The 24,717-nt window shown below is 41.8% G+C and overlaps 1 protein-coding gene across 8 annotated transcripts in view; it reads right to left on the bottom strand.

Moving 5' to 3' along the window:
- Nucleotides 1-1,297: 1,297 nt before the first annotated feature.
- LOC144791058 (phospholipid scramblase 1-like) overlaps nt 1,298-24,717 on the bottom strand; it is a 401,648-nt gene continuing 378,228 nt past the window's right edge. For all 8 annotated transcript variants that reach the window (XM_078665694.1, XM_078665698.1, XM_078665693.1 and 5 more), the window contains 3 exons: nt 20,108-20,269; nt 6,582-6,743; nt 1,298-1,428 (listed from right to left, as the gene is read on the bottom strand). In XM_078665694.1, coding sequence (XP_078521820.1) covers nt 1,393-1,428; nt 6,582-6,743; nt 20,108-20,269 — 360 coding nt within the window. In that variant the 3' untranslated portion in view covers nt 1,298-1,392. The remainder of the gene's footprint in view (nt 1,429-6,581; nt 6,744-20,107; nt 20,270-24,717) is intronic.

The following is a 24,717-nucleotide window of genomic DNA, read 5'->3' as shown; positions in this document are numbered from 1 at the left end:
CACCATTGCTGTCCAGGCTGCTGCCACAATGGGTGCATTATTAACTGCAAAACAGTAGTTTTATATCATATGTACCCTATTGTGATACAGAGTTAGTTTATAAAATGTGGCAAAATAAAAACTTACACTACTCATAAAAGTCCCCACAAAAAAAGTTTTTATCGAAGTCCTGCAAGGATTTTTGCTATGTCTTTCCCCTCGTCTTCAATACTTTTTTTTGCTTCAATTCTGATTTTCAGATACTAAGTGAAGCTTGTTAAGTTCTGGACAACGACGGTGTATGGTTTACACAGGAATACTGTTTCACACTACCAATGTTTTCTAAAGTGTATCCTAAAATGTAATATCTGCAAGTGTCCAACCACAAAATGAGACTAGTAATACAAATCAATAAGTACATTAATGTTCAATAATTTTCCTAGGTAGAAATCCTCCACTTCGAATGCAAACCAAGATGGCTATCCTGGTTCACTCACTTCACTCACTTCCTCACTTCAGCTCTTAAAGTGAGACTGGCAATGCCTGTAGATGAACTACAATACCACCAATCATTAAACAGCTTTAGTCTTCTCTTTTTTATTATGTTCCTCTTTTTTCACCTGAGTTGGCCAGCAGAAATGCTATCTTTTCAATAAATTATGCTTTTAGAGGCTCTATACAGCAAATTGACTCAGCTGTGAGTAAACTATTAAAAGCATTATTAGTAATATTGCAAATTCAATGGAAAACCTCTGCATAGACCTGCACTTTTGATATAGTGTACCTCATAAGATCACTGTTTAAGATTCACTATATTTTGTTGGTTAAAAGTGTCACTATATTTGGTTGGTTGAAAAATTAAAACCTATGCACTGCTATATTGAAAATGAAATTTGCAAAACAGCCTCTGGAAGATTCCGAGATGGCTGACATAATAAAGGTGACACCTTACATTAGAAGTTCATTAGCATGGCATTCATGTGTTTTCAATATGTCTTGAATGACTAAAGTTGTATCCATGGATCTCTGTGTGAAATAGAGTCTGACAAACTACCATAAACAAGGAAATGTTACTAGAGACATCATCTGAGCAAAAGAGAAATATACAATAGTTTATTAATAAGAATTTAAGTAATGTCAGTAATTCAACAGACTGAAATTGTAAAAGTCCAAAAGGTGAAAAAATATATAAATAATTTTTTAACAAAGGTTACTGTCTGATTAAAATGGAATGTTAAAAAAACTTTGTGCAACACAGCAGAATAAAAATGTAGGATAATAAAAAAAACAGTGACAAATTTGGAAAAATGAAAAAATATGAATTTTTTTCATATTTTTTAATTACTTTAGAAAAATATATATTGATATAATCTGAAAGAATGGTTGTTCTTCTAATAAAGACGACGAGCTGATTCAATTGTTCTGTGAGTGCTCAAAAAACATGAAGTCCTAGGGAAAAACAAGATATAAATATTCAGTTTATGTATTTAACAAAATGATATTCATAGTTATCACATAGGCATACAGTTAGCATCTTATATCTAAACTAATAATACTTTGTTTGCGTCAATAGTGTTGATAATTCTGAACTATGAACATGATGTCTCCCACATGGTGAAAATAACCAGTTTATATTTTTGAGATTTCATGGTGGTCTTTTGAAATTCTTTGCACAGCGCCAACCCCATTTAAAGAGTTGTGAACTATCTGAAAGTAATACTCTACAGTTGTAATTACTTTGCTGTGCAGGAGTAGCTACAGATATAGGAATGTTTGGAAAATAAAGTCCACTAGTGTTTTGCAATACTACCACCAAACATTGTTAAGTATTTCCCTCCACCCCAGTGTTAGCCACTTTCTGTTTGTATTTGACCAAATCACTGATGATGTAAATGTGCATCATCCTTATTGGGTGTTACTACTAAATTATACAAGGATATATGAGCAATAATCATACTACAGTACATTTCTCCAAACATTCTGGGTTAATGCTGCACTATATCAGAGTAATGGTTGAGCACCACCTTGTGAGCTGTCTTGACAAAAACGAGAAGGATATTAAGAAAGCAGAGAACCTTACTAAATAGGGAGCAAAACTTCAGTGGCAGAAGCCACAATGCAGGATCTCCTGCGGCCCTGTTTAGATCAATCACTAAAGTGTTGGAGAGTGTTCAGCTTTTTTCTTGTTACTTCAGCCGGTGCCCATGCAGGACAATAGATAATGATCAAATCAGATGCCAAAAATCTATATTATTTTGAGTTCAGGTATTGTACATAATATTGCTTACATAGATGAGGTGAGGCTGGTATGTCATTGATGAAGAATGACTGTAAAAGCGTGTGGACTCTTTTCATAAAATGGTATCTGCTTCTTGTCCTCTGTATACTAAAGTACAGTGCATGAGTACAAATCACAGACCAAGAAGACATTTCCCTATCAGTGGAACTTAAATGATTCATCAGTATCTAGTCCGTCCTTCACTGTCCTCAATAACATTAATGGTACTTTTTTGGATAGGGAATAGATGCACTTCAACGGCCATAGCTGTCAGCTTTGGAACTGGAGAAGTTGGTTTCAGTACCAACATGGACTCAACCTCCTCTGAATCTGGGGAAGTCACTTAATCTCCCTGTACCTTTAAAAAAAGTGTAATGTAATCTGGTGCTCATGTAAAATGCTTTAATGCCCTTGGGCCAATTTTGCTCTATATTAAACGACAAAAAAACAGTATACATTTTTCTGTACCTTTAAAAACCATATGGAAAAAAATGAACATATTAAAGCCATCTCAACAGCAGAATGAGAAGTCCGGAGACGAGCATGTTCCTCTTCCCAAATAATAACATCCAAACAATAAGAATGGGTAAATTATCTGGCACACACCTTAGGCTTAACTGTTTATGTGTGTACTGCCTAGGAAACCCTCAGGTTTGAAAAAGAACCCTCACTCACCTACCTAGTAGGCGACATGCTTCATCATAGGGTTCCCATCCTGGTCACAGAACGTTTCCAGGGTATGCTATGATGCCTGATTAGGACGAAGCTGGGTTTTTGAGTGAAGTGGTGGTGGTGTGTGAAAACTGCTCAGGTGAGGTGTGTTTTTAAAATAATTGGGGGTACCCTATGATGAAGCATGTCACCTACTAGGTAGGTGAGTGAGAGTTATTTAGAAAAATCTGAGGGTTTCCTAGGCAGTACACACACTCACAATTAAGACTAAGGCGTGTGCCCAATAATTTACCTGTTCTTTTTGTTTGAATATCAAAACCATAACATCATTCTATATCAGATATAGTTGTATTTGCTAAGATGATTTGTGATATTAGTGACTTAAAGAGGAGAAAGTGTCTGAAGAGCAGAACATCTGTGAAAAGTGGCTTCTTTTTTGAACAACAGATACTGGCCCCTGAGCCTGGGACTGAAGATGGAACTGTGTGTTACTGCGTCAAGTTGGAGTAACAACAACAACTTCGCAGCAACCACAGCACTGAGACCGCCCTCATCGCCGCCACCGACGACATCATAACCCTGATGGACAAAGGAGAAACAGCCGCGCTCATCCTCCTGGACCTATCAGCAGCCTTTGACACTGTCTGCCACTGCACCCTATCAGCCCGCCTCCATGACGCCGGTATCCAAGAGAGGCCCTGGCCTGGACCACATCCTTTCTCTCCGGCCGAACCCAGAGCGTCCGCCTCCCACCCTTTCACTCAAAAACTACAGAGAACATCTGCGGCATTCCACATGGATCCTCCCTCAGCCCAACGCTGTTCAACATCTACATGGCACCTCTCGCCCACGTCGCACGACAACATAACCTCAACATCATCTCCTACGCCGACGACACCCAGCTGATCATATCCCTCACCGAAGACCCCCACACCGCCAAAGCCAACCTACACAAAGGAATGAGGGCCGTAGCCGACTGGATGAAGGACAGCAGACTGAAGCTGAACTCAGACAAAACGGAGGTCCTCATTCTCTGACCCACCCCATTAGCCTGGGACGACTCCTGGTGGCCCACATCGCTAGGCACAGCCCCGGAACCCACGGACCACGCACACAACCTGGGGGTCATCCTTGACTCCACACTCTCCATGACCAGGCAAGTCAACGCCGTCTCCGCATCCTGCTTCAACACCCTCCGAATGCTCCGCAGAATCTTCAAATGGATCCCTGCCCACACCAGAAAAACCATCACCCAGGCCCTCGTCACAAGCAGACTCGACTGCGGGAATGCCCTCTACTCAAGAACAACAAACAAGCTCTTGAGACGACTACAACGAATCCAGACTGCCTCGGCTCGACTGATCCTCGACGTCCCCCACCGCAGCCACATCACACCCCATCTGAGAGGCCTGCACTGGCTCCCCGTCAACAAGAGGATCACCTTCAAACTCCTCATCCACGCACACAAAGCACTACATAACACCGGACCTACTTACCTCAACAACCGACTCAGCTTCCACACCCCCACCCGAAGCCTCCGCTCAGCCAACCTCTCCCTCGCCACAGTCCCTTGTATCCGGAAAGCCACCGCCGGCAGAAGATCCTTCTCCCACCTCGCCGCCAAGACCTGGAACAACCAGCCTTCGACAGACTCAGGACCTGCTGGTCTTCAGAAGACTCCTCACGACTGCACCCTATCAGCCCGCCTCCATGACGCCAGTATCCAAGAGAGGCCCTGGCCTGGACCACATCCTTTCTCTCCGGCCGAACCCAGAGCGTCCGCCTCCCACCCTTTCACTCAAAAACTACAGAGAACATCTGCGGCATTCCACATGGATCCTCCCTCAGCCCAACGCTGTTCAACATCTACATGGCACCTCTCGCCCACGTCGCACGACAACATAACCTCAACATCATCTCCTACGCCGACGACACCCAGCTGATCATATCCCTCACCGAAGACCCCCACACCGCCAAAGCCAACCTACACAAAGGAATGAGGGCCGTAGCCGACTGGATGAAGGACAGCAGACTGAAGCTGAACTCAGACAAAACGGAGGTCCTCATTCTCGGACCCACCCCATTAGCCTGGGACGACTCCTGGTGGCCCACATCGCTAGGCACAGCCCCGGAACCCATGGACCACGCACACAACCTGGGGGTCATCCTTGACTCCACACTCTCCATGACCAGGCAAGTCAACGCCGTCTCCGCATCCTGCTTCAACACCCTCCGAATGCTCCGCAGAATCTTCAAATGGATCCCTGCCCACACCAGAAAAACCATCACCCAGGCCCTCGTCACAAGCAGACTCGACTACGGGAATGCCCTCTACTCAAGAACAACAAACAAGCTCTTGAGACGACTACAACGAATCCAGACTGCCTCGGCTCGACTGATCCTCGACGTCCCCCGCCGCAGCCACATCACACCCCATCTGAGAGGCCTGCACTGGCTCCCCGTCAACAAGAGGATCACCTTCAAACTCCTCATCCACGCACACAAAGCACTACATAACACCGGACCTACTTACCTCAACAACCGACTCAGCTTCCACACCCCCACCCGAAGCCTCCGCTCAGCCAACCTCGCCCTCGCCACACTCCCTTGTATCCGGAAAGCCACCGCCGGCAGAAGATCCTTCTCCCACCTCGCCGCCAAGACCTGGAACAACCAGCCTTCGACAGACTCAGGACCTGCTGGTCTTCAGAAGACTCCTCACGACCTGGCTCTTTGATCAGTAACACCCCCCCCCCCCCCAGCACCTTGAGACCCTCACGGGTATGTAGCGTGCTTTACAAATGGATTGATTGATTGAAGACAGCTGTGTCGAGTATTAAGGAAACTTAGATATCCAGAATGAACTATTGTCAGGAAGGTGTTTTCTGAAAGAATGAAAGAACGTGTAATATTGCCAACTGGGGGGATTAGTATAACAGTTAATACATTTCATGTATTTGATGAAAAAGGAGCTTTTCAAATGTACCACGTAAAGATCCATTCAATTTGCTTTAACCCCTTCTCCTGCGCATGACGGAACCATGCTGTCATGAGCCACGGGCTGTGTGTGCTCATGCTGACGTGGTTCCAGCATGCTGCGGACGCTCCACCCACACGGCACTGATTCCCCACCTGTGTGGGCGAATTAGTGAGTGGGCGGAGTCGTGACGGAACCACACCGTCATGAGCACAGCTCGCCCGTGACTCATGACGGCATGGTTTCGTCACTAGCATGGCGGTGTCGCGCTCACCTTCTCCCACCCCACCAGTGCCGCAGCGGATTTAGCGATTTGACCAAGGGGTTAAAATGTTACGTAACTCCGAGTCATTTTTAAGCTCTGTTATGTCTTTTCACGTGGACTTCTCATACATCTCTAGGAGGTGTTTACTGTGGACCAGTGATATGGCCAAACCCGAAACTCATTGTGGTGTTCTAGGTGAAAGGGCTCATAGAAGGTTCGAGTAATGTTCTGGAGCTTGGCTGTGCCCAGGCTCTAGAACACTGACAGCATTGGCAGTTGATTGTGAGTCTCCGTCCCATTCAGGTAAAATAAACTCACCTCTTATCTTTACTTTGCATTGGTGGCCTATATTGTTTTCACTCATCTCTGCATGCATTGAAATAAAATACAATAATAAAGTGTGGACTTACTATAAGGAAGCAGGCACCAAACAATGTAGCTTTTGATTTAATATCAAGGTCAAGTGGAAATTGAATCCCAAAGTTGTCAGCATCTGTGAAGGCCTCCCTCAAAAGTCCAGTCCACTGCTTGGATATCTTCCCAACTACAGCTGTTTCATCGAGTGATGTCACCTAGAAGTGTAAAGAACAGAGAAAAACATCAAATAAGTCTAGCTAATACTCACATTTGCAACATCCACATTGAGATTTCCTAAAATAGGTTATTTTCTCCTCTCCTAGCATCATTGGCCCATTCTATCTTGCCGCATTTGTTTTGCTTTTCTATACTTTTGGTTGATTCTTTTTTTCCTGTTGATTTTTCTAAACCTCATGCTCCTGTCCTTAATCCACTTTCTTGTAACAAAAGAGGACTACCCAAGAGGATGGACAGCGGTAAGTTAAAACATTCATGTAAGCAATTATTCCCCCCTTAGAATTATAGGACGTTATAGCTGCAAAACATACATTTGAAACATGAACAACAAAAAGGTTTGCACAAAAACAATTAAAAAACACATGAAATAATTTAGCAATTACCAACCTATTTCGCTTTTAGACTCTCTCACTGTGCCTAGATAATTTTAATGTTATTTCTGACCTACAGTAGTGTGTTAGGCAAGGTAGAGGGACTCTCTACCAATGTATCAATCTGCACCTGGTGGTCGGGAAATAGACACATGCTAAGAAGGGAACCTTGCATATGGTGACCTAACGTCAGCGTTTGACTGTGTAAATGGATCCAAGCTGTGGCTGACTCTGCAGGATCTGGGTCTGGACACAGACCTGGTGCCCTTCGTACATGCCACCGATAATAACACCATGGGGGCAGTGAGTTTTAATGAGGATGGTGGCCTGACGGACTCCTGGGAGGTCAGGAGTGTGGTCCGGCAGGGATGCAGTTTGGCTTCCCTGCTGTTCACACTGTATATTAATAGCCATGGGGACATCCTATCTTCCAGTTGTAAAGATATCCCGAGAGCTGAATCCAAGATGATTCCTGCACTCTTGTACTCAGACGATGAGGTCCAGTTTGCCAGGACTTCTGTAGGTCCCCAAAAACTGTTGAATGGTTTTATGGATTCACTTGATTTGGCCACTCATTTTTTGAAATATTACACCATGACGATAGGTACCCGGAAGGTTGTCAGGTCCAAGTTTTTCTGTAAGGGGGCAGAATTAACAAAAGTGCCAACCTTCCCATATCTGGGGGGGATGTATGACGTTACAACGCATACTTTTACAACGCCTACCTTTACAATGCATTTTTTACAACGCATTCCATTACAACACATGCATTTACGACAAATTTTTAAAAACTACCTTTACAACTCATTCCATTACATTGCATACTACCTTTACAACGCATACCATTACAACGCATAACATTACTTTGCAAGTAAGGTAAGTATTGGATAGTGTAGGGGTAATAATTACTATTCTAACTCCAGGGGGTGCAACAGTAGGGTAAGTGTTGGATAGTGTAGGGGTAAAAATTACTATTCTTACTCCAGGGGGTGCAACAGTAGGGTAAGTGTTGGATAGTGTTGGGGTACTATGTGTTGTAATGCTATGCGTTGTAATGGTATGAGTTGTAATGACATGCGATGTAGTGGTGAGCGTTGTAGTGTCATGCGTTGTAATGGTTGCGTTGTAAATGCATGCGTTGTAATGGATGTTGCGTTGTAAAAGTTTCGTTGTAATGGTAGTGCGTTGTAAAAGTTGCATTGTAAAGGTTGTTTCCCATCTGGGGGTGCTGTTCGATGACCGAGGGACCTAGACTGTGCAAAGATGACATAAAAAGAACATCCTGGCAAGAGCAGCAGGAACTATTATGGATTTTGCTAAAAGCTTGGAGTCAAAGTCTGTCTCCGCTCTGCTTAAGGTGTACAGAGAAAAATGCATCACTATGGCCACGTATGGGTGTGATGTTTGGGGTTATAAAGATGCGGGGACAACCTGGGAGCAGAAAACAAATTCATGCACAAACTTCTTGTCATTCCCCCCACTATTCCATCGTTCATTTTATATGAGGAGCTTGACATGGGGTACATCTCTGACCTCATTGCCGTTGTGCCCCTGCTGCACTGACTGAGAATCTGGGCCTGTCCCACACCTACCTTAAACCAACTTCTCATAGCATACTGCACTGTACACGAGGGGGCCTTAAGCATCCCCTGGTTAAAGTACAATATGGAGCAAATTAAATGGTTAGGCCGCCCGACCTGCATGTCAACCCAAGGACTTTAGGCCCGTCAACTATCAGGGACATCAACTAACTGTTTATGGCCAAAGGACAGGGGCTAAGGGAAGACAAGCCTACTCTGAGAAGGTTTGTTACATTGATATTGAGTCCACAGGTACAGCCTTACTTGTTACTGGTTACTAATGTATACCATCGCTTTGTGTTAACCAGATTCCGACTGAATCTGGCACCTTGGCTACTAGCTTTTCCCAAAGGCTACATGAAACCTGGTGTTCTAAAGCCGTGTCTCTGAGACAACTTCTCTGGGCAGGATACATTTGATCTTTTTAGTGTTTTTATGACCCCCTGGCCAACATGTTTATACTCCAGCTGCTCAGAATTGGTCAATTCACTCAAGTAAGGTGTGCAAATGCTTTCCTCTCCCATGGTCTGTTTTGGGGTCACAAGCTTTTTAACAGGGACCTTAAGACACAGAAAGAGGTTGTCCATGCTGTAGTCAGTCTCTATCAGTTTAATGCGCACTGGGAATTATATGTGCCACTCTGTGCCCATCATTTAAACCATCCAGTCTGTCTACCAAGCTAATGTCTCATTACCTCTGCACTTTACTTGTTCTATTATTCATTATAGCACTCAGAGCTGGTTTTTAATAATGAGTTTTATCCTTACTTGTCTGTATTGTCTGTGAGAAGTTAGCCTGGCATATGATGTCCAATAGTTCTAGTGGGCAACTTGCACCTGTCTAATCGACCCTTATTGATGGTGGTTGTAAAGTAAACCTTATAGAAAGCTATCCTAGTGGTAGCATGGACCAGCAGTCATTAGACTAAGACTTCAGAGAGCGTAGTAAGCAAGTTGTTTTATCAATTATAATTCCTTGAGTACCAAATGAAAGGACACCACACAAGGTATCTATCAAATATATATGTATTTATTCTAAACACAACCCCTATGCACTCTTTATGAGGTCAGAAGTAAAAGTACAATACAAGTTACTCAATTAATATACGATAAGTTGCACAGTATACGTTATGTACTAGGGGCCTCATAAACCAGATACTAAAATAGTGGTATAAGAGCCACGAGAGAATTAGAAAGCAGGCCTGGGGCCTGTGGAATCACTGGGGCTACTCTAAACAACCAAAGGTTAGGAAGTAGGAGGCCCACGGGATACGCGTGCAGTGTCTAAACACAGCCGCAGGTTACCATTGACTTTCTATGGGAAACAAAGAAGTTACAATTTTACAATTTAAGGACACTTCCGATGGACTACGATGGAACCCTTTTAAACTAGGATACTTTGAGAGTCAAGACCCACGGTAGCACTGGAGTACTCATGTTACCTCACCCAGGGAAGCTGGGTGCATAGGTGTCTTTTCATGTCGGGTTTCGTCGTCGTTTTCAATGGAGAGCTGCAAAGAAGTGCTGCAGGCGACCAGAGAAAAAGTGTCCGGGTGGATCCAAGGGTGGATCAAAGATCTGTAGAACCTGAAAGCAGAAAGGACAGAGTCTGTGTCACTTGCCAGTGACCAGGGTGGAGATAGAAAGATGCCACCAGATGTCGGGTGAATTCAGGTGAAGATGTGAAGTTTGTCTCTTCAGCCACGAGGACCAGGAGGTGTCGACAATAACCAGGAGCTGGATTTGAGCTGTCCCACAAAGTATCTAGTTGACTGCAGTGTCGGTATCCGGACTGGACCCAACAAGCCTAGGAAAATGCACCTACGCAGGATGGCGAGATTGAGGAACTTCTCCTTTGGAGGGAAGTTTGAGCAAGCCTGGAGCAACCAGGAAACCAAGTTAGATTCAAAAGAAAGTCTTCAGGGGGCTCACTAGCCAACAGACTAGGAACCGCAAAGACGCATCAAGCTGAAATGCAAAAGCGAGGCCCACGGGTCACTCGTGGAGTGGGGGTGTCTGAGCTTCGGTGGAAATGGTGCTCGGGTCTGGGACTTCAATCACCCTAATGCATGACTTCAAGTTACCTCGTGAAGTGAGTGTAGCTTGCAAAATGCAGGATGTCCAGGAGTTCTGGTCCCATGTCTCTCGTGTCCACCACCGGTCTCAGCGAAGGTCGGGGTCAGAGATGCCTGGAAGGCCATGTCCTGTGTCACAGATTCTTTGGGATTTGGCAGGAGCCTCGGAAATGCAGACAGGCAAAGTTGCTGTTGGTGCCTGTTTGAACAGGGTGGTCACTCCTTGACCACAAGGGAGATGTTTTCCGTCTTCCAGTTGAAATGGAATGCAGAAGGTCCAGGATTTATGTTTTAAAGTTGCGTCCAGGGTAATCTAAAGTCCTAGTGACTGGGTTCCTATACTTATACTAAGTTTAGGGACTGGACTACCCTTAAGGTCCCTCCTATGGGTGGACCTGGGAAGGGGGTGGTCACACCCCTTTCCATTTGTCCAGTTTTGTGCCAAAGCTGGGGCAGAGTGCCCCAGCAACTGGTTTGAACTGGGAAATGCATGGAGCACCTTGTGTGCCCCAGGCAGTGTCTGGAAAGCATTCACCGAATGCTGCCCTCCCTGCTCCAATACACAAAAGCCTGTCTGGGGAGGTGTCAGCATCTCCTTGGACAGGAAACCTATTGTCCAGGCCTCGCCTGCCAGAGTTCCATCCAGCACCAGGAGGTCAGACTCGTGTCGGTGGCAGCAGCATTCATTTTGTGATGCTGAGGCTCTGTTTAACTTTGAACCGGGTAAACCAGTAACTACATGTCTTCTCCCTCTAGAAGGGTGGAATGCTACCCCCGCCACCAGGACTGGTGCAGGGGTAGAATTCCAAAGTGTTTGACACCTTACACAACATGTTTTGATAAAGCCAAACCAAAGTTAGCATTAATTGCGAGGATTATAATGCACTTAAGAGTATATGGTATGGCTATATCATAGAACAGCTATAAGGAGATGGTTCCGAAATCTGCAGAGGGGCTCAGCTCATGCTAGGGCACCCTCTCACAAAAAACCAAGCACTCTGCCTCCAGGATTGTTAAGGCCTGCCATAGGAGTGACTTATAGGTGTATATGTGTCTATATGTATATATTGATATAGGTATACTATATCTAAGTAAGGGGTGATTGCACCACCTTACTGTGTGAACCGACCTGTGGTGTCAGTTTGGAAGGCAAATCAGGGGTGGCTCAATACATGCTGCAGCCCCTGGGAGGCCTAGGGTGCACCTATGCCCTGGTTACCTATGGTACACTATACAGGGGCTCACAAGGCTGACCCAGTAACCAATCTGGTATGTACCTAAAGTACATGGTATCAATTTAGAGAGAGAACAGCTGGGCTGTGGGCTTGATTAGCAGGTCCACAGCCACACTAAAGTCGAAAAACTAGAGAATCACAGCAAAAAGTGGGGGTCACCATAGGAAGCAGACTCTACTCTACTACATTGTCGGCTTTAACTATATTCACCTGTGTGATTTGGATTTTTAATTCTACATGTGGAATCTTTTTAACTACTGTATTTTCATCAAATGTTTTTTATTTTTTAAATGCTTGCTTTTATGGCTTTTAGTGGCCAAATAAAGTATCTTTTGACTCGAATTCAGCAATTATAAACTGATGCAAAAGTTGATAATGTGAGGACAAAATGGTGTAATGGACCTGGCACTCACTGCAATTGATTGTGATATGGTGAAGGTTAAACATTTTTATTAAAGGTCACAAAGTGGCAAAATAGTTTAGTGTATCATCCAAAATCCACCGATATTTTTTTAATCCAATGGTTTTGCAAAGTAACCACTTGAGGATAATTGACCTTTCGACCCCTTAGGCGAAAAGTAATGAAGTCATCATCAAGAGGACGTGTAGAATCTGGTGATGTTAGCAAAGAAATGTAAAGCACAAAGGCATTTGAGAAGGGGAGTAACATGAAGCAGTGCGTGCTATAGAATTAACATTATTGGGCTTAAAAACAGTTGGCAGATAAAATTATCCTGCTGTGATTTGGAGAAGGGTCTGCTCAAAATTAAGGCAAGCCACCCTGTAGAGTGTGAAACTAAAATTCAGTGAGGAAAACATTTGGTAAAATAATTGTTGAAATTGTCAGTAATACAAAATAGTAGGCCTACCAGTCTTACATTCAGGTACTGAAGGGTGTGGCCTGCTGCTTGCCATGTCTTTCATAATGTTCAAATCAGGTAGCAGGGGATCGGCGAACAAGCTGAGCCACCCTGCTGGTAATGAAAAATATAAAGTACTCTATAATCAGTGAAGGACCTGATATAGGCTACTTTGTATTTTTCAGTTGTATTTTTCAGATTTAAAACCCTATTCCTCTCAAGAGATCCATTGTTTATGCACACGCCACAATAATCCCTTCTCTGCCACACAATGCTTCTCTAAATCTCTTTTTGTCTAATGTTTCTCATCACAAACTTCCAACACATATATATATATTTAGTTTAGTTATTGAAGGACCACAATTAGGGTTGTAAGCACAGTGTGACCATGTGCTTTGCCGGAGGATAGCATTGTAGATGCTGCCTAAAGCAAATTGCATTTTCAGTGGATTTAATAGCATCACAGGACTCGTATCACAGTACAAGTGTTAGTGAGATATTAACATTGTAAGAGGAATATTTTGCATTGACTAGATCTAGACGATGAGTGCAGGTCCTGTTAGTTCTCTGAGAAAGTGGTGTTTGAGGTACCTCATGAAAGTTGAGCTAAAGTAGTCTCTCTGATATGTATTGGTAGAGCATCCCAGAACTTTGCCACTTATCCAGAAAAAGAGCATTTGAAGGTGAAGATCTTTCTAACTCGATGTGTCCAACTTCAACACAGCCATTACTCTGAAGACTGTTTCTTTTAGAGATCTTAAGTTTAAGTTAAGCTGGTGTATTTTACACTTGAAAATTGCACTGTTATAGGTAAAATGGTGTTCCAGGAGAAGCTAAACTAGAAGTGTGATCCCCCCAAATAATTTTGTGTTTAAGGGTAGGTGGGTTGCCTTGAGGGTAGATAGGGGAGCTTTGGTAAGGACCTTTGATAACACTTTTCCTTAATCAATACATACCTAGGATTTGGATTGCCAATGTATCATCTTGTTTTGAACGTAAACATTTTTCAGTTAAACATTGATTGAAAGGAGGAAAAGAAGGGTGACATTATAAGAGGTTAAAACATAGCTGGTATTTTGGAAAAAAGGAACAAGTCGATGTTTCTTTAAGTCATATGTCTTTTGAAGATTTTAAAATGTGAAGACCTGACTTTTAAAAATGCATCCATTCAATAGATTAAGCAGCAATGTTCCTTGCTAAATGTATTTTACCTAATAATAGTTTTCAATATTATACCTTATATTTATTCATTTATAGTATTATTTGGAATGAGAAGACCTCCAGTGTAGTGTCTGGGCTTTACCTGAGTAGAATAATGAATATAATTAAATACATGGAGAAGAGAGGTATATAATGCATTACACACATTTACTGGGTAAAGATGGAAAGTACATAAAATTAAGACAGAAAATCTATATGCATGGAAAAAATACGGCAGAATGATGAGCAACTCGAGAGATGCCCAAAATGAGAAAAATAAAACCCCACTGTCTACTATGAGAGTAAGGCATTAGGAGGACCTAGATGAGAGACATCTCCCAAGCTAGAGACATTTCTGGTCCTTTGGTCTTTTTTGAATGGTACATAGGAATTAGAAACCAAGAGATCAGGATGCAAGAGAACACCAAATTCTTCAGACTCAGCCTGAAAAGGTTAGTGCCATGGCGAAGTGTGTGAATTGTCACTCAATGTATGTGAATATTTGACATTCTTTTATTTTGCAACATATGTTTATTGAGGTGTCAAAGTTTGACAGTTATAGTTGGACGCATGCTGCATCACTGATTGACATATCGTATATGCCTTTATACTGCGTTCCAAAGCAACTGTTTACCATCATTTAACATAGTGAAATTACAAATAACCAAAGATTGTGGAATGAGACATTCTAGACAATCAGTCTGTTAGGGCCAATTACGAGTTTCAGCAGTGCAGGAGTAGTGCAGGAGTGGCCAGTGTGCCACTGCCGCACCCCACACCACCTACACTCACTGCTGCCTGCCTTCCAGATTACAACTTAAAAGTGGTCTGACGGGAGGCTGGCATGGCAGTCCCTCTTTCAAGGGCAGCGGTGCCTTTTAAAAAGGCACCGCAATGGGACCGTACAACAAGGTTCATGCATGGCATGGACTTCAAAGTCCATTCTGTGCAGGAACTGTTGTGCGTACGCACAGAAGGGCACATTTTATGCCCCCCGGTGGGCATTCACATGCAGAGGAGGCAAAGGGAGCCCTGTAGGGAACTCTTCGCTTCCTCTCTGCCACAGTGTACATGGAAGAGGAACGCCCATGACACCATCGGTGGAGAAGAAACTTTTAAAATGCTTGGCAAGTCCACAGCGGTCCTATTAAGCATACTGTGGCATCTGACTGACACAAATCCAACAGAAAACGTCCGTTCCCTGGTGGCAGAGGCGTTTCTAGAGTGGTCTGACCACCCAACTCGTAATGGGGCAGTTGGACCGCCGGTGTGAATGTGGCTTGATCACCACTGAGAGTCTAACGGTCTTCAACCCACCAGACTTCTAATCAGGGCCTTAGTGTTACATAGTGTGAGGTGATAAGCTTGTATTGGAATCCAAATGTGGATAGGTAAACTTATTTATAGGAGCAGTATAAATTAGCCTATGTGTCTCAGCCAACTGTCAGTGCAGGGATAGAGTGTCAGTGATGAAGAGGAGGTGTGCCTCAGAATGATGTGGAGTATAAGTTCCAGGGAAAGGAGGAAGAAAAGAGTGGCCACTCAGTAAGAGATGTGTGTTAAAAGTGGTCAACCTCATTATTTGCTGAATTTTATTAATGTGTTTTTAAAAATCTACACACTGGAGAGTTGCCGTCCAGTGCCCAGTATGAGTGCTGTGGCCCCTAAAACATGCTGAATTTGGCTAATCTTTGAACGTCTATTCAAAGTTTGTATAACGCCCTAGTATATGGTGCAGAAAATAATCCTATGGCATAGCAAATTTAATGTCACCTGTGGACTGCAGCACTTATTGAGCCATGCACTAGTGTAACAAGGAAAACATGGCTTTAGGCCTACTATAGTAGACTGACTACTGCAGGGTAAAACGTGCTGTGTGACCTGTTAAAAGAACCCTATTAATAGATAAAAAAAACTCCCAAATTAAAGGTCAACCCTATGTAAGCATTGTAGTTCAAAAGGTAGGGCACATAGTATTTAAAAGTGGGACAGGTATCAAATTTTACCTTGTTCCTTGTGATAAGGCTCTACAAGCTATTTTCTCTGTGGCAGGCCTAGCTGTCCCATGTAGACAACCAGAGCACAGATTATAATGCTGATAATTTAACTCTTCAATGGGACCAGCTAGAAAAATAATGAAACCAGATTTGAAATACATTTTAAGGAAGCATAACTTTGCGAAAGTTACCCTTTACCTGCTTGAACTGTTAATAGGCTAATAAGCATTAGCCTCTGCTAACTCTAAGCCTCTGCTCAGCCTGAGAAGTGGTGTGAAAGAGGTGTGAAATTTCTCCCAGGACCACTCAGTGGGCTGACCTGAATGTGCTGAATGACTCCTCTATGCTTAATAGAATATGCAGGGTGGGGACTGTGGACATTTGATTGAGACCACAGCGTCAAATCCTATCTGACAGATTTGTTGAACCACTTGAAACACTTAAAAGGGAGAGAACAGGATGGTAGGACGATTCTTGTTTAACTTTTGTCTGGTTGATAAATATCCCTGCTTTTGTCCTACCAGACGTCTTTGTCTAGGTTGGTCGTGGATACATTGCCAGCTTCAAACTGGATTTTGTTGTTAGTTGTGGATGGACACTGGTGATTAACATAGTTCACCCTCCCCCTGAGCCAAATTTAGGCTGACTGAAGACTTCAGTCATCATGGCACTGCCCTGGCACTATGCATTCTGTGCTTGTTTGCAGTATGGTAAACAGGAACGATTGCAAAAATCGGCAGGTCATGGCTTGGGAACATTTACTCAATTGGTCAAATAGACAAAAGGAGTGTCTCTAAGGAGTGTATTAGAGTGTCTCTCACACCCAGGCTGGTGAACCCCATAAATCTGGACCCTTACCTACCCTTGCTCAGAACACTGCTGACTTGTTAAAGGATACCAGACAGACTGAACCAGCTACTCTTGGCTTCTGTGACCTCTAAGTAGGTACAGAGGAGGCTGGACCCATTTCCATATGAAATCAAAGTTCAGAAAGATTTCCAAGGATCATAAGGCTAATCCGCTTGGTGCCTTCAGAAACCTAAAAAAGCTGAACAGGACATGTCTATGGAGAATCTCATATGACCAGTCTCAACTAGACCTGGACTGGGCTTTGCTGTTGCCATTTTTCTGACACCCAAGAGTATCTAAGTGCTCACCCTGAGATCGGGGGGGAGGCATTGGAAGTGTACTCCTTGTTTAGGCACCAAAAGAAATTTGGAAACTTTTAAAAAACTTTTGCTTCAGATCTTCAAGAGAACTGATGCAAATAGTATCCAACCAGATTTTCATGTTTGCCCCTCAGGGAGAAGAGCTTTCCCTCAGAAAAATGACAGTCCTTTTCCGATCGGGGAAAGTTTTTCAAACATACCTACTTCAAGACCCTAGCCGGACAATCCATTTGGTGTATTCAACTCATGCTCCATTACAGTCTATCTCAAATCTTTCCTGGCCCCAGTCTTTCTTGACTATTGACTACCATTGGCGTTCTAAGCATATTGGACTATATTCACTTGAGTCTTTAAATATTCATATCTATGGTTCCCCTTATCGGATTTTTGTTGTTTTGGGTCGTTTTGACTTTCTCCATGTTAATAAATTGGAGGGAGATTTTTATTGTGTTTTGTTTTTGATTCTTTCGCTGTGTGGGTACTTAAGCCTGTTTGGTCTGAGCCATCAGTACCTGGGGTTGAGCTCAGGTTTACATTACTGAAACCTTTGATTGGACCTAACAGGATAGTGGCTTTATTGCTTCTGGTGGACACCAATCCACCCCAGCTAATAAACTACTTTCTCACAAGTGGATATTGTTAGACAGATTTTGTAAGTAAGTGGTGCAAGCATTTCTTTTATAGAACAACTTTATTGTCTGCCTGAGCTATCTATCAAGGTGGTTTAGGTCATCTTTCATCATTCTTCTTGGGCATATTCAGTAGAAACATGTTTCAGTTTGTCATCAGAACTCAAGCTCCTTTTTGCTTTTGCTATTTGTTCCAAAGTTCCCATATAGGTGGGTTATTTCCTTTCCAATTCTGCATTAATAACCTCTTTGTTAAACTAAGCACTATCTATAAACCTAATTTGATATTAGCACTTTTTCAGGTGGGGCAAGAGGCCAAATATAAGGCTTCTGAAGAGTCATTTTCTTGTCACTTTTGTTTGCTTGCTTACTAGTCGATGGGTTTGCTTTCTCTTCTTGTGTTTGTCCCTCCCGTGAAGAATAGCTTCTTTGCCAGCCTTTTGATAGCATGACTAGTATTCTGCTTACATTGAGGTAACTTTTTTCAGTTTATTTCTGCACTCCATGATAGTCAAATCACATCCACATGCTTCGGGTTTCTCTCACCTCCACCAGATTTCCCGTTGCAACTCTTCACCCCATGCTTTTATTTTTTTGTTGCGTATTAGTCATTCTCTCACCTCAAGCTCCTCTATTGACTCCTCACGCATCCCACTGCAGTGTTCAATTTTACATTTTTTTTATTTTCGTTTTTCTAGGAGGGCTTTGCAGTTGCTGTTTGCTTCATTTTTTAAAACACTTTCATTCATGTTTAAATAGTTTTTAATTAAATATACCATTCCAAGTAGCGTCTACATATTGAAACTGTAAATCAACAATTAGCAAATGTTAGACACCTCATACGTTATATGTGTGCATGTACATGTCATCACACTAGGCTGCAAAAGCACCATTAAACATTCAAGTGCATTCTAGTTTTTCATTCTTTTTTCTCTTTTTGCCAATTCTGTACAAAAACATTGTCAAAATGAATAGTTTGAAAAAGAGAGACCTACTGGCTTTGACGCTGCTTGCAGTAAACTAAAGTTGGTGTTTAATTTTCCTATAATTTTTCTTTAAGATTTGAATGAGTTTAAGCTCTTGAGAAAAATATATACTGAACCACACAGCAATAGAAGACATTGTCTATGAATGCAAGAGGCATTGCTCAGTTCTTCAATAATATCATGCTGCCAATTTTTTCAGGAGGTTGAAACAAAATTCCTGGCTCAGCAGGACAGTAAATAAGCCATCTTTAATTTTGCCCCACTTCACCTCACTTTATGGTAGCTCAACGTCTTGATAAATATACCCTGAAGAATTCACAGTGAGGGCTGATTTATATCCTAGGACTTGCTGCTTGCTTCTCCAATCCAGACAATGGCGGCTCCTCTGCTAAAGTGGAGGAGCGTCGCCACACTGCTTTTTGCAGTGAAACAGTAAATAAGCCATCTTTACTTTTGCCCCACTTCACCTCACTTTATGGTAGCTCAACGTCTTGATAAATATACCCTGAAGAATTCACAGTGAGGGCTGATTTATATCCTAGGACTTGCTGCTTGCTTCTCCAATCCAGACAATGGCGGCTCCTCTGCTAAAGTGGAGGAGCGTCGCCACACTGCTTTTTGCAGTGAAAAATAAGGAAAAATAAAATAATTATAACTTGCGTTATTATAATTTTAGTTGCTCCTTTTTTTGGCATCTCGGAGGGGTGGGTAGATCTACTTTGCTCCCAGAGCATGGGGAAGAGTGGTGGGCACCATGTAAGAGTGCATCAATATTTGACTGGCCCTCTTGCCCAGCCAAACATTCTGGCGCACTTTAAATGTTCTCCATGCAGGCTGCATTACAGACTGCATGGAGAACATACCCAGGCTCCCATTCCCTGGCTGAGCACCGAACGACGGTGTTCAAACCAATCACAACACTGCACTGCAGCACTGTGATCGGCTACGGGGGAGACTGGGAGCCCAGGTAATTCCCGCTTCCACACAAGAAGCCAGGAAAAGGACAGAGGAGAAGCGGCCACAGCCAGCCAGCAAGCCAGACAGCCAACAGGTAAGTGTTTTTTTTAACCTTCCTCTCCCTCTCCTGCCTTTTCCACCCCACTGCTGCTTTCCAGTAGCAACTGCCACTGAATACAGATGATCCACCATGGATGAAATAAGTCATAAAAAGACATTCATGGGATTAGAAAACGGTGCATGCTCAGTTTTGAAAAATGTAAGTGTTTCTAAATATAACAAACCTGAAAATCCACGTCAGAACAGCAGCTACAAGCAACACACGGGCCATTAATTTTCAAAACTCCTTCTCTCTTCTCATTCAACACAGTAAACTTCGGCAGACAGATGTGCCAATTCTCAACCACATAGCCAATCGTTGTTCCAGGAGGTGCCTCCACTTGTAGCTGGTGGGGGAAAAGTAATAGAGAAAATGACGTCAATAAAAACCAAGTAAAAAAAGCAACAAATACACCAAACAAAATACAACTCCACAAAGACATAGTTTCTAAGGCAATTGATGAAGTCTAGACTAGTCTTAGTTAATAGGTCACAGTGCACTAAAGAATTATTCATGTCAGGATAAAGTAACACAAACCAATGCGGAGTTGATTATGAGTAGGGAAAACTGTTATCTTGAGTTTTTCTAATTCTATTGAGAAAATGGGTTTTCTCAATAATAATGGCAACTGGTCAAGTATTGCTATCCAGTCTTTTGTCTATGTCAATACTTGTTTGTTAGGAAACATAATTTACAATGATGTTGTATCAATGCACATGCCTTTACAATGCATATATATATATTGATTGAAAAAAACATAGGTTTCAGGGGTGTTATAGTTAGCTGGACATTTCACTCATACAAAACCATTGAAATTCCTCCGTTATAGTTAGTTGTTCTAACTGTAACTCGCGTGCCCGCAATCCACTGGTGATGATGTCACATATTACATCATTCATGACATTGTCAGTGACATCACTGATGACATCACTGATTACATCTCAAATGACATCACTAATGACATCATCCAGTGAATGTGGTTTGGTTTGTTATTTAAATATGTATTATATATACACCAATGTGCATTGAAGAATCAGTGGATATATAAATATCTGGATAGAGGATTTAGTAGCAGTGTGATTGATTGTTTACTTGAGTAATTTATAGTGTCTCACTAAATATATTGGATAGTGACTAAACTGTGTGAATATCTGTATTACGTGGTCAGTTGTTGTGTAAACTGCTGCACCAGTTGGTTACTAGCTAAGTGAAAATCTATATTAGTTATTGATTAGTTACCTGACTATTTGCATGGAGAGTGAATGTGTGTGTGGTTCAGTTGGGGATCTGTGATTGCCCAAACATGTGTGAATACTTAATTCAGTAGGTATATGACGTTAAGACTACATGTTATAATTGTTGTTTGGGTGATTGAATATCTTTATGGGTGTGGTGATGAGCAAATATATTTCTTAAGGGTACATGTCCAACAAGTAGAAAAAATAAAAAGCAGTGTATGTGACAGTTGTTGTATATGTACAAACAAAAGGAGGTCTCCTTAGAAATCCATCAGGGGACAAGGAGAAACAGGAATAAGAAATCAAAAAGTCCCTACAACCCAGTATCGGAGAAAGGACTGGCAGCTGATAACAGAACCCACTAGTGCCAGCTAATTACAGGTTTGTGTTAAAGTTATGCGATTATAATAAAGGTTTATTCCACAAAAAGTTTATATTAAAACATTTCAATTTAATCTTTTATAAAAAACACATTTAATGCATATAAGTGCCATTACAATAAAACATGGGCATGTTTTATTGTAATGGCACTTGTATGCATTAAATGTGTTTTTTATAAAAGATTAAATTGAAATGTTTTAATATAAACTTTTTGTGGAATAAACCTTTATTATAATCGTATAACTTTAACACAAACCTGTAATTAGCTGGCACTAGTGGGTTCTGTTATCAGCTGCCAGTCCTTTCTCCGATACTGGGTTGTAGGGACTTTTTGATTTCTTATTCCTGTTTCTCCTTGTCCCCTGATGGATTTCTAAGGAGACCTCCTTTTGTTTGTACACATAGTTTTCAGCTTGTTAGCTGGGGAGGTAAACCGTGAACCTCTAATTAATATAACTGTGAGGTAAGGATGGAAGGCCTTAAAACATATAGTTATAGCGAAGACCAATTTAACAAAATCATTAATGGTACTGCCAAAAATATCACAGCAGTTCACATAGACAACACTGATGAAGAGCAGTGGAGAACCTTATGGAATTAAAAAAAAAAAGTTATCAGAACAGAACTACACTCAGATTTTCTGATAGATTATTGTAAAAAGGGCATTATACCCAAGGGTCTCCAGGTGACGAATGAACCGGGCATATTTATCAATAATCAAAAATGTATACAAAATTGGACCTTAGTTGCCAACAGATGCAGCCGTAATTGGATGCTTTTAATTATAGAAACCGCCACCGACATCCTGATTATAGAAAGGCAAGAAATCAAAGATCTAGAAGAACAATTGAACGATAGTACAGCCCTCGACGATGCCAAAAAGAAACTAGATGACATCATGACTGACTTTACAGGTTATAGAGATTATTTAGTCAACAAGAAATCTAATAAATTAAGGAAAGATATAGCTAAATTCAACCCTGAGCACGTCTATCCATACCTTCAAAAGGACTACTACGAGAGACCTAGTGAGAGCTTTCAAAATCGCAGAAACTGGCAACAACATCCGACACAACAGTTTCAGAAAAAAAAGGTCAGTTTTTTTCGATACATCGTACAACAGTTCAGAATCAGACAATGAAAATCAGTCAGATAGCAGATCAACTAGAGAAAAGGATACAGCAACTGGTCCAAACAGGGATAAATTGTCTTTTTTAGAGCAACGCCAGAATCAGGGTCAACAGAGGGGGAGAGGCAGGGGGAGGGGCAATTTCACCCCTCAACCCCAATTTTACCGATGACCTCACACCAGGAGCCAAAAAAACTGGGAAACATAAAGACAAATAAAGCTTCAGTCATCAACCTTTCTGATAGGGAACTTACAGATACAGAAATAAAAGTCCTAGAAAAGGGTTTGGGCTTTGCAATGGCCTCCCATGCAGATAGGTTCAATTTAGAAAGAGACCTTCAGAACTTTTTCCGTAAGATTAGATTGAATTCATATTTTGAGGGCAAAGAAAGGGTACCCGTTGAGAATAAATCAGGTCTCAAACTCAAATCTACCTGGACCCCCCATTTGAGTCAAATAGATAAGGATATTGAGGCGTTCGAAAGAACTATGGAAGATAGTGTCCAAGATCTATTAAACCAAAAATCGTGGATTAGCCATAACCTCAAAGTAGAAGAAAAACAGGTACTGTTGAATCTAGAAGCCTGTCACAATCTGACAATCAAACCGGCCGACAAAGGCGGGAGTATAGTCATCATGAATACCAAACAATACAACGATAAAATAATGTCACTGTTAAACATCAGAGAACAGTATCAAAAAATAACCCGTTATGATTGGACAGATCTTAACATCAAAATAAAAGACATGTTGAAATTGGCCAAAGAGGATGAGGTCATTTGTGATGACGAATATACATTTCTAATGAACACCAATCCAATAATCCCGGCATTGTATGGCCTTCCAAAGGTACATAAAAATATATATGACCCACCGATGAGACCTATTGTCTCCTGTATCGGGTCACTAACTGAACCTTTGAGCAAGTATGCAGACATTTTTCTGCAACCACTTGTTGTTGCCCAGAAAGCATACATTAAGGACACGACAGCCATCATCAAGAAGGTAGAGGGCCTCCCATTCAACCCAGATACCCAATTTTTGGTCACACTGGATATTGAGGCCCTTTACACAAATATCCCTCAAAACAGCACCATCAGGATGGTGGAATCCCTGTTGCAGAAAGGTGACATGGACCTGAGCCCCCATGATATATTCATCGTAGATTGTGTGACTATGGTTTTGAAAAACAACATATTTATTTTCCCAAAAAGTTTTTTTAAACAAACAAAGGGTACCAGCATGGGAGCCACCTGTGCTCCGAGCCTAGCAGGTTTATATGTAGCACAGTTTGAAGATATCCACATCTTTAACGAATCCGCCCCTTTTTATGAAAATTTAATGGGGTGGTCAAGATACATAGATGATATCTTTTTTATCTGGACAGGCTCAGAAGATACTTTGAACTCATTCATTGAATGGTTAAATTTGGGAGATCTTAATTTAAAATTTACATCCAATTATGATACAAGACAATGCAAATTTTTAGATATAATAATTAAAAATGTGGAAGAGGAACTCCAAGTGGAGTTGTTTACTAAAACAACAGACAGAAATACAATGTTGCATATTACACGAGCAATCATCCCCCATGCCAAAGAGATAACATACCCTTTGGACAATTTTTACGCTTAAAAAGAAATTGTACACAGACACAGGATTATGATAAACATGCGACGATCCTCATGGAAAAGTTTAGAGATAGAGGATACCCGAGACGCATAATCAAACACGCAATGAAAAGAGCTAAATACTACGACAGAGAGTCACTTTTAGTGAAAAAACAGAGACAGTCACAAGAAGGGAACCAGCCATTGATTTTTGTAATGAATTACAGTCAAATCAGTAAAAAGTCAAAAATATAATAAATAGAAATTGGCATATGATCAAAAATAAAAAGAAAGAGAAACTGCCTAAACCTATGTTTTCTTACCGACGAAACCAAACTATCAGAAACAAATTAGTTCACACATATAGAGAGGAAACCCCAATGACTCAACCAAGAATTGACAGTGCACCCTTCCCAACCGGAACTTTTCCCTGTCG

Source organism: Lissotriton helveticus, chromosome 11 (assembly GCF_964261635.1).
Source record: "Lissotriton helveticus chromosome 11, aLisHel1.1, whole genome shotgun sequence".
Taxonomy (NCBI): Eukaryota; Metazoa; Chordata; class Amphibia; order Caudata; family Salamandridae; genus Lissotriton; species Lissotriton helveticus.
Note: the sequence above shows the minus strand (reverse complement) of the source record. Positions and strands in the feature narration are given on the sequence as shown.